Source organism: Magallana gigas, chromosome 3 (genome assembly GCF_963853765.1).
Source record: "Magallana gigas chromosome 3, xbMagGiga1.1, whole genome shotgun sequence".
Lineage (NCBI taxonomy): Eukaryota > Metazoa > Mollusca > Bivalvia > Ostreida > Ostreidae > Magallana > Magallana gigas.
The window spans coordinates 27,321,575-27,335,254 of NC_088855.1; the positions used below are offsets into that span (position 1 = coordinate 27,321,575).

At 35.4% G+C, this 13,680-nt stretch overlaps 1 protein-coding gene across 1 annotated transcript; it reads left to right on the plus strand.

Annotated features, from left to right (window-relative positions):
* The first annotated feature begins 147 nt into the window (after positions 1–147).
* Positions 148–4,692, plus strand: LOC105345451 (dolichol-phosphate mannosyltransferase subunit 1). Its single transcript, XM_011453975.4, has 9 exons — positions 148–285; positions 1,532–1,631; positions 2,303–2,336; positions 2,507–2,583; positions 3,047–3,072; positions 3,201–3,296; positions 3,540–3,608; positions 3,790–3,904; positions 4,524–4,692. Exons 1-9 carry the CDS (start codon positions 185–187, stop codon positions 4,626–4,628), a joined length of 723 nt encoding a protein of 240 aa, XP_011452277.3. The 5' UTR covers positions 148–184; the 3' UTR covers positions 4,629–4,692.
* Positions 4,693–13,680: the final 8,988 nt, after the last annotated feature.

Consider the following 13,680-nt stretch of genomic DNA (forward strand, 5'->3'; position numbering starts at 1 on the left):
GGTACACAAACTCCTTTATTAGTGTCTAGAATCAATACAAATATGAATTATTTTAAAATCATTCTAAATTTTTAAAAAAATAAATATGGATTGAATCAAGAAATTATCTACGTGGTTAAGCTTGTTTTTATTTTATGATCTATCAATCAATAACCCCTCCCTTTGTCCTTCACATTAGTGAATAATGGCCGACAGAGACAAGTACTCTGTTCTATTGCCAACATATAACGAGAGAGAAAACCTCCCGATCATCATATGGCTTTTGGTAAAGTACTTCAATGAAAGGTGAATATACATATATGCAGTCTGAAATCGATTAAATGTATTTCATCTTGTTTTTTCTGACTTATTCACTGTTTAGTTTTAAAATTACACGTTGCATCTTAATAATTGAATGTCAAACCCGACTCTATGAGAAAGAGAGAGGTGTATTTATCTTTAAGGTAGTCCTATACTCGGCACTAAATGGGCTCAATCATTAAAAGCTTAGCTTTAAAAGGTAGATATACATTCTATCAAATAGCAATACATATACACAAAAAATATGTACGTTTACCTGCTAGTTTGTGTGTTATCACCTCTCAGACGGCTGTAGCCCCTTGCAAAAGTTATTGACAATGATGAAATTTGCCAGACGTCCGTTTTTCTTTAAAATAATTACCAATTTTGGGGAAATTAGAACTGGACATACAAAATAGAGTATAAACATTTATTTAAGCCATATCTCATCAATAACTTTGCGCAAATTGTTGTAAGTAAGTACGCTTTATGGACCTGATGTATCGAAATAGAATACAAAAAATGCTATGCATGTATCATGTTTGGTCATTTTTTACTATTTTATGGACTCAAACCTAAATTCATGGTGTGTTTTTTAATAGAATGACATCTTAGAAAAAAAAATTGGTAAAATAAATCATATGTTGACGGATTACTTTTCACGCTATAAGCTAAAAACCAAGTAAACCCTGGTGGAAAATTCCGTAAAAATCATATTTTGCTACAGCTTTCTGCTTAGATATGTCAACAATGTCAGATATCATTTAAACATTAATTAATTGACAGTTGATTAAATTTGAAATAGGTGCTCTCTCTTTATTCGAACAAGTTTTAGTAAAAGAAAAAGAAAAATTCGGAGGGGAGGGGGCATCAAAGCAAAGAAGATATAAGCATACCTGAAATCCTGGTTAATAAGAAACTTCGTTTTTCATTTTACTTTAACAGAATTGAGTTTCTCAACATTAATCATTTCTATTTCTCATAGATTTGTATATTACTGTTCTAATTGCTTATTTTTGCCATGTTTACAACAGCCGTGTAGGGCAAAATGAAAACCGGGTATCTAAAACACTATGTAAATGTCAAACCAATATTGTAAAATCTGTATTATGACGTAGTGCGATACTCGGACTACTTTAAACTGGTGTATTTATTATTAGTTTTTTGCTTTTTGGGGATTTTATTTGGGGGGGGTTTTAAAATTGATTTTATCATTTATGATTAATGTATATTTTAATACATTTATTTTCAGTGGCTACGATTATGAAATAATAGTGATTGATGATGGCAGTCCCGACAAAACCTTAGATGTAGCAAAACAACTGCAGAAGATTTATGGCAGCGAAAAAATTGTATGTCACTTTCTCCTAATTTTTTAAAAGAATTTAGTAAATAGAAATAGTGCTAAATTTAGTTGAATAGGAGATGTGGAATTACAGTTTACAAAGAGTTATAAAATTTCTATGCCCGAATTATTATTTGAGAGCTGTATTTTATGAAGAATAATTTCTTCAACTAAAATTTTTAGGATTAACCGGTATTGAGAGATATTTCAAATATTACTGGAATAATTTACTTATATGGTAACAGGCTCTTGTAAACTTCATAATGTTATGGGGGGGGAGGGCTGTATTGCACATACTGGTACATCATCCCTTATGATTAAATGGATCGAAACTAAATATATGACCCACAAGTCCTGTACTTAAAGGTTCTCTACACCTTTCGGAAAACTAAAGGTCCAGTTTATAGTATTTTTAAAAAATGATTGCATGATGTTTTATCATATGTACAATTTGAAAATGTTTGTAAACATGGTGTATAAGCATAATTTTTATAATATTTGTGCAATACAAATAAACAAAAGTCACTAGTTATTAGTTGAAAAAGTCATATTCACTAGCTCATCTATATTCTACAAAGTATGACACACAAATGATTCAATAGAAAAAAAAATTTTCCATTGCATTTACAGTAATTCATGTTGTGATGTACATGTACTGTCAGATATTTTCATTTACAGGTGCTACGCCCCAGAGAGAAAAAACTTGGACTAGGTATGTTACATTTAGTCAATATACTGTTGAATATCAATAAATCTTGAATGTGCTAATATGTATAATAAGCTTAGGGTGATTTTCATAGATTTTTTGGGTGTATTTCTATCATAATTTAGATAAGTAAATCTGTTTTATCAAATCATAAAATTTCTTCCTTAATATTTTAGGTACGGCATACATTCATGGAATAAAACATGCAACAGGAAATTTCATCATAATAATGGATGCAGATCTATCTCATCATGTAAGATTTATATTAAATTAATTACCTGTAGTAACAACTGGATCATGGTATCCACAACAAGCACATATGGTCTTAGGCGTTAGGCCAGTAACTCAAAAGTCACTGGTTCAATCCCTCATTGGGTTATTTAATATTGTGTGGTATGCTCTTGGACAAGCCACTTTATCTACATTGTCTTAGTCAACCCAGCCCAAATTGGGTATGAGTATTTGCTGGGAGTTAACCTGCGAAAGACTGGTGTCTCATCCAGAGGAAGTCAATGTATTTCCCCAGCTAAGTGATATGGAAATCAGGAATAAGCACTGGCCCTCATGGCTCAGAGATTTTTAAAAACTTAAAATTTTAAATTTAAAAAAAAGGAAGAGATTTTTTTAAATCCACAACAAAACATGGTAGATAAGAAAGAATGTTACGCCTTCATCCATATCATTTGAAGCCTGATTCAGAAACTTTTTTTTTTCAGCCAAAATTCATTCCAGAATTCATTCAGTAAGTGTTACTTTGCTATTATTGATATTGAAGAGGATTGATTATATTCCAAAGTTTTTTATAAAATTCAGTTACGGTAACCAAAGTTTATGCGTTTTTCTAAACTAAACAGGTTTTGATCTTTACAGGAAGCAGAAAGAAGGAAATTTTGATGTGGTTTCAGGGACAAGATACATAGGAGATGGGGGTGTGGCTGGGTGGGACTTTCGTAGAAAACTGGTCAGGTAATGGCATAGAAGTTTTAAAAGAATATCAGATTTTTCCTCTGTTCTGAAGCAAATGACCACACATGTGCATCTGTACCTTAGGCAATGTAGATATATAATAAATTATTATATTAATTTCCATTTTTTCCCAAATATTATAGTTTTTTCTATACATTTATGAAATTGTGAGTTTCAAGTATGATTATACCTCTATAATATTTTTTTAGAAACGCCATATTGTATGTCCATTTTGTATTGTAGTCGTGGTGCAAACTATATAACACAAATCTTGCTGAGACCAGGAGCCTCAGATCTTACAGGGAGTTTTAGGTCAGTAATAGGGGACAAAAGAAGCAGAGACTTTGATTGCCCTACTCAAACTACCCATGAAATTTAAAGGAATTGATCAAATTAGTTGTACAACAAATGGAAGGGCTGATCAAAAAGTGTCCTAATACTTTTGTCCAATGAAAATCAGTTATTTTAAAACGTGAATTTCTTTTTACCTTAGATTGTACAAAAAAGAGGTTTTACAGAAGTTGGTCAACTCCTGTATTTCCAGAGGCTATGTGTTCCAGATGGAGATGATAATTAGAGCCAGGCAATTTGGTTATACGATTGGAGAGGTCAGTAGATAATACATTAAAAAAGTGGTTGTTGAACTGCATTTTCTTAATGCATTTCATGAATAGTATTTTTATGAAAATATGTACCGGTACATTCAAGTCATTTGTGTGTTTTAAAATTATTGGACAGGTATAGTTATCAATCTTTATCTCGAATTTGATTTTTGCGAGTGCCAACTTTGCACCACAGCAAGACAAATAGAGTCATGTATCAGAATATCATAATATGGATACCACATCATGCCAAATAACTTTTTTTTAGATGTATCTAGTACATTGATGATTGTGTTTTAAAAAATGAGAAAACTTGGAAAAGCATACAAGGAATGTAAATGACTAGAAATGTTGGCTATTGATTGCTTGTTTAAAGTTTCCTATACTGCTATTGCAATCTTGTAATTTATTCTTTAAGCACAATTGATTAACTAAAATTACTGTAGTTGTCAGCTTGCTAGCTACATGTATATCAGTTCTCCATTGATTACAATATGATGTAACAGGAGGCTGAGTTTGTAATGATACATTTTGATGAATTCTTTGAAAAAGGATACTTTATCCCCACTTAATCCACACAAATGCTGACAATCCATGCATTAAATAAATTCTTTCTCTTTAACAGGTTCCAATTTCCTTTGTTGACAGAGTGTATGGAGAGTCTAAGCTGGGTGGAAGTGAAATTATTCAGTTTCTTAAAGGACTCTTGTATCTCTTTGCAACAACTTAGCTGTATTTCATCTCACTCAGTCATATATATATACAGAGAATAAACATTGTTATCGTTATAAATACATGTAGTCTTCTTTATTTTTTGTGGAAATTCCACACCTTTATGAAAAGGAAATGATGTTGCTTGCTTGCTCTTGCAGAACAATGAATTTTGTTTTGTTTGTTGGTGTTGCCAGACCTATGTTAGATGATAAGATTGCAAATTGCATTCTTGCTATCTCAGATTCTGATTGCAAAGCTCTCATGCAGTTGGACAAATTGGCAAACAGATATTTGTTGCCTGTCTGCCAAGACTAATTGTTGCTTGTTCAGACAATGGTTTTGTTTTATATTTATATATAATATCCAAGTTTGTGTAAAACAGCATTAAGCAAAGTGTCACAAGATATGGAACATCAACTGAGTCTAGACTTCCTGCTCTGGTAGTACATGTACAGTTCTAACAAAATACGAACTGACTATCTGGCAGTAACAGCAACTAACTGACTGCCCATCATTCTAAGCTTCAAACATCAGATTCAGTTAGCCTGACCAACCAACCATCCGATCCAGTTAGCCTGACCAACCAACCATCAGATCCAGTTAGCCTGACCAACCAACCATCAGATCCAGTTAGCCTGACCAACCAACCATCAGATCCAGTTAGCCTGACCAACCAACCATCAGATTCAGTTAGCCTGACCAACCAAACATCAGATTCAGTTAGCCTGACCAACCAACCATCAGATCCAGTTAGCCTGACCAACCAACCATCAGATCCAGTTAGCCTGACCAACCAACAACAACACTGACATATATTAGGAGCATGAGCAACCACTTTGCATCATGCAACACACGACAGTCTAGTAGGAAGAGGTAACACTGTCTTTGATATTGTTTATTTACTTTACTTTGGCTTTGGCTTTCACACAAGGATCTAAGGTTGATAGAAATAGGATTTTTAAAAGGTCAGATGTCCAACAATTTTTTTTACCTTGACGTAAAAACAAAGGTTGAAATAGTAATACATATGGTGTAACGTTTTTTAAATACAGGCACGTAGCATCGTTTTTGAAAGTGGGGGGGGGGGCCAGACCCATCCAAAAAATCTTGACAAGCAAAAAAAAAAAAAAAAGAAAGGAAAAATTTAAAGTTTCCAAAATTTTTCAATTTCAATTTTCCTAATCCAGGGGGGGGGGGGGGGGGGGGGTAGACTCAACTATACTATACTTCCAAAAAAAAAAATTTCTCCCTTACCAAAAAAATTTCCCCTCCAAATCATGAAATTCCTATTCCGTGGGGGGTGGGGGGGGGGGGGGGGGAGAGGAGAGGGGGTATCTTCAATTTGACTACTCATTTCCTAATTTTCATATCAATTTTTTACTAACTTCCAAAAAAGTGGGGGGGCCAACTCCATTATATTTCATTTTTTTATACGTAAATTTTAAAAAATTTGTTGCTGCGAGAAAAAGTGGGGGGGGGCCAGGCCCCCCCTGCCCCCCCCCCCCCCCCCCCTGATGCTACGTGCCTGAAATATGATTGCGCCCATGAGAAAAGGGTGCTTATGACATTTTTGACAAAACAGAGAAATAACGTCACAAACATGACGTTACGTCATAACGTCGTCTGAAAAGCGTAAAATATATAGGCCTAACTTGTCATTTTCAACGCGTATAGTTTTTATACCTTTTTAAATTTAATTTTCACGTAATTTTAAATAATTTCTTATTATACTTTATTTGCACGCAAATTTGATTATCTACATGTATTTCTGTTTTTCTCGATATTAGCTTAATGCTCCAAATTGGCTATGATTTGGAGAAGTTTTATAAAAAATTTGCTATTATACTCTGTCCCGAGTGTTTGCTTCCACCACTTTTTGCTTGATATTTCGATAATCATAAATACCTTAAGTTTGTGCTCGTCAACTACTTTCACCCACTAATATGAAAAATGTCCAGATTATCTGTTTTGAACCCCCCCCCCCCCCCCCCCCTACCGCTTCAAGTTTCAAAACATATCCAAATATAAAAAGTCTACGGGGATTTTGCATTGTATCAGCCATTAATAAGCCCGGATGATAACGTTGAAAAATTGCGCGAGGTATCCCGAGTACTTCCGAATGGCGAAAAGATGTAAACATTGTCCATTATAAATCTCCGTAAGAAATTTGTTGGATATATTTCCCTTTTATCGATTTCAACTGTAATTCTTTCACAGGTATGTGTATTTTTATTGAAAATCATCAAAAAGTGATGGAAGCAATAACTTGGGACAGACTATAATTTTAGGTGTCTGCTTCACTTTTTTTTTTACAGCGCATTGATGTTAACATATTTACATCACAAATAAAAAAATGTTATTTTAAAGATAAGAAATCATTATTCACATAATGTTGATTCCTTATTTTCACGATAACTTAATTCCGCGATTCAGCAGTTTTCTATAAAATCGCGAGAACATAAAATCGCGAATGCTGAATTTTTATCATGATAGTTTAATGTAGGTTACATATGTCCAAAAATAAAAGCGAGATTTTAAAATTCGCGAGATGCGCTTCTCGCGATTTTACGCGGATATTAATTCCTCGCGTTTAATAGGAATCTACGCCGATATTGCGTGGATTAAGAAAATAAAAAAAATGAATATCATTCTAGTAATATAACAGTTTATTTTTCCAAGCAATAAAACACAACAAATAAACAAGACTTAGAGCAGCAAAAGATCTATATCATATCATAGCAGAGTCATATGCTTGAACTGATAAAACAAATAAGAGGCCCAAGGGCCACATCGATCACCTGAGCAACAACAGGCATGATAAAATCAGCTTGATTGGGTCATAATACAAAATATCTGAACAATGTAATATAATGCATGTAGATCGTTAATGAATAAAATCCATTTTCCCCTTGGGCATTCTTATGTTTATAATCAAGTACCTTTTTTCAACAGGATGATTTTTTAGTCATATCAAGAAGATCAAGAAGATCTTAAACAACTGTTTATATATGGGATATAAACCTCTACTTTTTCAAACCCCTTGTGAGGACCACGAATCGTCCAGGGGCCAAAGTCTAAACAATTTTGAAGAATCAGCCATTTTTCAAAATGCTTGCAAATAAGTTAAACCACATATATGTATATTCCTATGTAAAGTTTGCCCCACCCCTGATGTGACTCCATCCTAACGCCAAGGATCGTGATTTGAACAAACTTGAATCTACCCAGTCCCTACCTGAGGATACTTCCAAGTTTCAGCTTTTCTGGCCAATCCATTTTTGAGATTTTTACATTTTTTTTATATTCCTATGTTAAAATTCAACCCCCATTGCGGCCCACCCTACCCACGGGGATTATGATTTGAACAAACTTGAATCTACCCTACCTGAAGATGCTTCCACAGAAGTTTCAGATTTTCTGGCCATTCGGTTTTCGAGAAGAAGATTCTTAAAGACTGTTCCCTATTATATTCCTATGTTAAAATTCAACCAACCCCCATCGTGGCCCCATCCCCAGGGATCATGGTTTGAACAAACTTGAATCTACTCTCCCTGAGGATGCTTCCACGCAAGTTTTAGCTCAGACCCCCTGCAAACTCAAATTAACGTCGGACCCCCTCCCCCTACCCCTTAAACAAAATTTCTGGATCCGCGCATACGATTGCACTCATGCACGTGGGACGAGTTAAGGGCATGTGCAGTATTTATGTAGATTTAGATGATCCAAGTAGTGCATGACGTCCAGTGTTCGATAACACACGTCAAACCTGATCACGGGCGTTTGAGCACGTCAAGTAAACGTTATCTCATCGGCACTCATTCTTATACATGTATCCATGACAAAGAGTGTGTATACATAATTATACATACACAAATATTTTGTGCAAATATAATAAACATCAAAATAAATAAAATTATAAGCATTGATTGCTTATTTTTTTGTACATCGTCCGTCCTATAACATACCACGATGTGAAGGCAAAGTATTGTTATTGTTCTGTGTATCATCCTCTCTCGGCCGGAATGGAAGTACTTGTACCCTTCTGACTCCCCGTTCATGTGATGGTCGAGATTGGTTTGTTGTTTGATTGTTTGAATTTGCTTGAATGGAGTCTACAACAGAAAAATAAATACCGATATATTATATATAAGTAAAATTCCATATGTTTATAATATTTATGTTATATACTTTATATATTTGTTTAAAGGTCATATGAAACGATTTTTGACACTATGATTTTCTTTCATGAATATAAAGCTTGGTATAAACAAAATGTACGATTTTTTTGCCTTTGCATTACTGAGAAATAACCGTGGAAACTGAGCACCTGAAAAAATTCTTGCCCGCTTATCGTTCTTGATTTTGTGGATTTATGACGTCACAAAGACCCACCGATGTAAACAATGCATTAAAACTAATGTAATTTTACAGTAGTTTATCGATTAAATTTTAGTAATTTTTGCATATATGAACGTGTCTTTCTTTTCAAATGAGATCATTTGATTTCGTAGTAGCCTACAGATGACTTAGTTTTAATTGGTCGTTAATGAATAAATCTAATATCAGCTTCTCACGAAAGTAAAATCATGATGAAGATCCCGTACCGGAGTGGAAATTTAACGAAAGAAATGCTCCAACATTTACAGCTGATTAATGAATTATCCTTATCCTTTTGAAATAGTGTAATGATTTTACTTCCGGATTGAAATGTATCCTGTGTTTAACCAATCATTTGCCTCCATTTTTGACCAATCAGTGATAATCAGTATACCCAATAGAAATGATGCATGATTAGACCAATCAGTGAGAACTTGCAGGGTATATATACAGCCACCCTATCATTCTTAGTCAGTCTTCTGCCGGTGAACGACTCGAACGGTCTTCTGGTGAATCTCTTCGGTTAGAGTTCTACAGAACAGGGATTTGAGCTGTGTCGGAAAGCAACAGAATTGTTAGCTAGACCACTCAGTTCTTAACCCTGCTTCTGTAAGTAGTGTCTTAGTGACTTGATAGTGTCTTTGTGACTTCGATTGTGTCTTGGTGACTTTCGACTGACCGTGTATTGGTGAATTGATAGTGGTTGTGTAGCACAGTGGTAGCAAACAGAATTGTTTGTTTAAATCCACAGTCTACGGATAGTTGATTATAGGTTAATTTTGTATTTTGATTCTGGTTAGTTGTTCGACAATCAAATAGCCAAGGTAGGCCCAAGGAAAATCTTATTATTACTGCGTGTTCTATTGGCAGTTGAAATATTCGTTGCATTTGTTGATTCTTACTTGATTCTTAGGAAGGAAACCTAAGCGAACTCACGAATTATAAACTGATTATTTTATTTGTAACTTGAAAAACCGTTACAAATTTGGTGGCAGCGGTGTTTGTATATCAAGTAAAATCTCTTGTTTTATTTCAAACGTATTGATCGCTGTGAAATAGATATGTAGTAAATTTCAGTTTATTCGATGTTTTTATGCTAGTGAAGTTAAGAGTTTGTGTAATTGTTGAATAAAGTACATGTAATTGTTTCATTTTTATCGACGATTGTTTATGACATTTTATGGTGGCATTATCTAAAACGTGGCTATGACTAACATAGACGACATAGACAAAGAGATATCTTTTATTGAACAAAAACTTCAAGAGTTAAAAGATGAAAGTTTCAATATTCATAACGCTAGTGCTATAGATAAAGTTAACGCTGACACTCATGAGCCACAAACGAGTAAAAAACCACGAGATTCGGGATTTGTGTCAGATTCTTCAGTTATAGACTATCACGGCGATGTAAAGCCTAAAACACGCCCTACTGCAAAAGTATCATGGCAAGATGAGTTGATGCCGGGTGCAAGGTCGCCTTATGACAAATACGACCAAGATCATTTTGCGTCAACCCCATTATCACAAAACGAACCAGAAAGTAACATTACACATCGCAGAAAATCTGGTCGGTTTAATGCAGTTGATGAAAATAAGAATACGAGAGACTTAGGAGATAAAAAGTCTCAGTCACATATCAAACCTGCAACATTTGATGGCACAGGATCCTGGTTGGATTATCGTTCGCATTTTGATGCATGTGCCATGCTTAATAATTGGAATGAGCGAGAAAAGGGACTCTATTTAGCAGTTTCCTTGAGAGGTCAGGCTCAGGGTGTTTTAGGAAATTTGCCTTACGCTCAGAAACACGATTATGCACTTTTAGTGATTGCCCTTGAAGAAAGATTCTCACCCTCAAATCAAAACGATCTCTATAGAACCCAATTGAGGGAACGCAAACAGAGAGCAGCAGAAACTTTGCCAGAGCTCGGACAGTCAATTAGAAGGCTAACTAACCTAGCTTATCCTACAGCTCCAGGAGATGTTAGAGAAACTTTGGCAAAGGAGCAATTCATAGATGCTCTTATAGACTCCGATATGAGGTTACGGGTAAAACAAGCAAGGCCATTAAACCTAAATGATGCGATTCGGCATGCTGTAGAATTAGAAGCATTTGTAAAATCAGATCGTAAAATGCTAGAAGCTGAGTCTCATTTAAGACCATTGCAAACAAATAAGTCTGAAAGTGTTCAAGTGACATCTGCAGATTGTCCTTCACATAAGCTTTTTGAAGAACTTAAGAACGAAATAGTAAACCTCCGAAAAGAAGTTAATGCAATGAAGTCAAACATATCCCAAACGTCCACAAATATCAAAAAACCCAATCCTATTGGCAACAGAAACTGTTATGTATGTGGATCAAAGTATCATTTACAGGCAGAGTGTCCACAGGGAAATGTTAATATTGCTAGATATGATAGAAGTTCTCGATCACAATCGTCTCAGAGACGGAACAATACCTATGGTAAAAGACGTCCTGTACAGAACTCATTTAAGAGCATCAGGTCTAGGTGTGCTCAAGTTGGGATTCATCAAAATGATCCCGAAGCTGGCATGTATGTAAAAGCACTCGTACATAGTGTTAACACAAATTTGTTGGTTGACACAGGGGCTACACTGTCTGTGTTATCAAGTAGAGTATATGAAACCATCAAATCAAAACCTGTATTGTTTCACACTGATCAAGTAGTTTCATCAGCAAGTGGAACAAACCTTACAGTTTTAGGGAAAACATTGATAAACATCAATATGGGCGATACAACTTACACCCAGGAAGTTATTGTTACGGACTTATCTGTTGATGGGGTCATAGGATTGGATTTCATGAAAAAATACAAATGTACTGTTGATGTACCAAATGGGTATTTCAATGTGCAGGACATGTGCTACAAAGTTGAATTTGTTGGCAAGATAGGCTGTTTTAGAATAGCAGCCAAAGAAACAGTAGCGATACCTCCAAGAAGCGAAGTCGTTACTTATTGTTGTGTTACGGGGTTCCCTGAGAGCTATCAGAACAAAGAAATATTGGGCTTAGTGGAACCAGCTGAAAAATTTGTTAAATCTGGAAAAGCTTTAGTAGCAAGGTCAGTTGGCTACTTGAAAAATGGTGAGATCCCCGTGAGAATGATGAACCTTTCTGAAGACAACCAGATAATCTACCCTGGTACATTTATTGCCAATTTAAGTAATGTTGAATCAGTGATTGATTCCTCTCAACCTAAAGAAAAGGTCTGTGACGATTTACCATCACATTTGCAGGACCTCTTTGCAAGGTCAACGGTGCATCTAAAAACAAAGGAAGTATATGCTTTAAAGAAATTTTTAATCAAATACGCTGAGGTATTTGCGAAATCAGACACAGATCTTGGACGCACATCAATAGTAAAACACACTATCGACACGCAAGATGCTAGACCTTTGAAGGAACCCCCTAGACGTGTTCCCTATCACTTGGAGAGTGAAATAAACAAGCAAATAGATGAAATGCTGAATAAAAACATAATAGAAAAGTCAGCAAGTCCCTGGGCTTCAGGAGTGGTTCTGGCAAAGAAAAAAGATGGATCATTGCGTTTCTGTGTGGACTACAGGCGATTAAATGCCACCACTGTCAAAGATGCCTATCCACTGCCTAGAATTGATGACTCTTTAGACAGTCTTTCAGGTTCAAAGTGGTTTTCAACCCTTGATTTGTGTTCAGGTTACTGGCAGGTTAAAATGGATGACTCTGACAAACTGAAAACTGCCTTTGCAACAAAGAGGGGTTTATTTCACTTTAACGTAATGCCATTTGGTCTTTGCAACGCCCCAGCAACCTTTGAAAGGCTGATGGAGACAGTATTGAGCGGTTTGCAATGGCAGATATGTTTAGTTTACCTTGATGACATTATTGTTATTGGGAAAACATTTGAAAACATGTTAGACAACCTCAAACAAATATTTGATAGGTTATTGTCATTAAATTTAAAACTAAAGGCGAAGAAATGTCATCTGTTTCACAAAACTGTACAGTTCCTTGGTCATGTAGTTTCTGAAAACGGGATCAGTACAGACCCATCTAAGATTTCAGCGGTAGAAGATTGGTCAATCCCCGTAAACCTTACTGAGGTAAAAAGTTTTTTAGGGCTGTGTAGCTATTACAGACGTTTCATACCAAACTTTGCTACAATAGCAAAACCCCTGAATAGACTGACGGAAAAGGGAACAAAATTTGTGTGGAACAAACCATGTCAAGATTCGTTTGATTCATTACGACGAGCACTCATCTCAGCACCAGTTCTTGCGCATCCTGATTTTTCAAAACCATTTATACTGGACACAGATGCGAGTGATGTGGCAATTGGAGCAGTTCTTTCCCAGGTACACAATGGTATGGAGAAGGTGATTGCATACGCTAGTCGAACATTGTCAAAAGCAGAACGCAAGTACTGCGTCACAAGGAAGGAACTTTTAGCTGTCGTCTACTTTACCAAATATTACAAACACTATCTGTATGGTAAAGAATTTCTAGTGAGAACAGATCACAGCTCTCTAAAGTGGCTATTGAACTGCAAAAATCCGGAGGGTCAACTTGCCAGATGGTTTGAAAGTCTGAGTAATTTTCAAATTATCATTGAACATAGAGCGGGTACCAAGCATAAAAATGCAGACGCACTTAGCAGAATACCCTGTAGAAAAACGTGTTGCGCTGAAGA

What these genes read in the sequence shown, in the direction of transcription:
- LOC105345451 (XM_011453975.4), top strand. Translation starts at nt 185, where the DNA reads ATGGCCGACAGAGACAAGTACTCTGTTCTATTGCCAACATATAACGAG. An exon ending in TTCATTCCAGAATTCATTCA is followed by an intron (nt 3,073 to 3,200) that starts GTAAGTGTTACT and finishes TGATCTTTACAG; the next exon opens with GAAGCAGAAAGAAGGAAATT. An exon ending in TTTCGTAGAAAACTGGTCAG is followed by an intron (nt 3,297 to 3,539) that starts GTAATGGCATAG and finishes TTTGTATTGTAG; the next exon opens with TCGTGGTGCAAACTATATAA.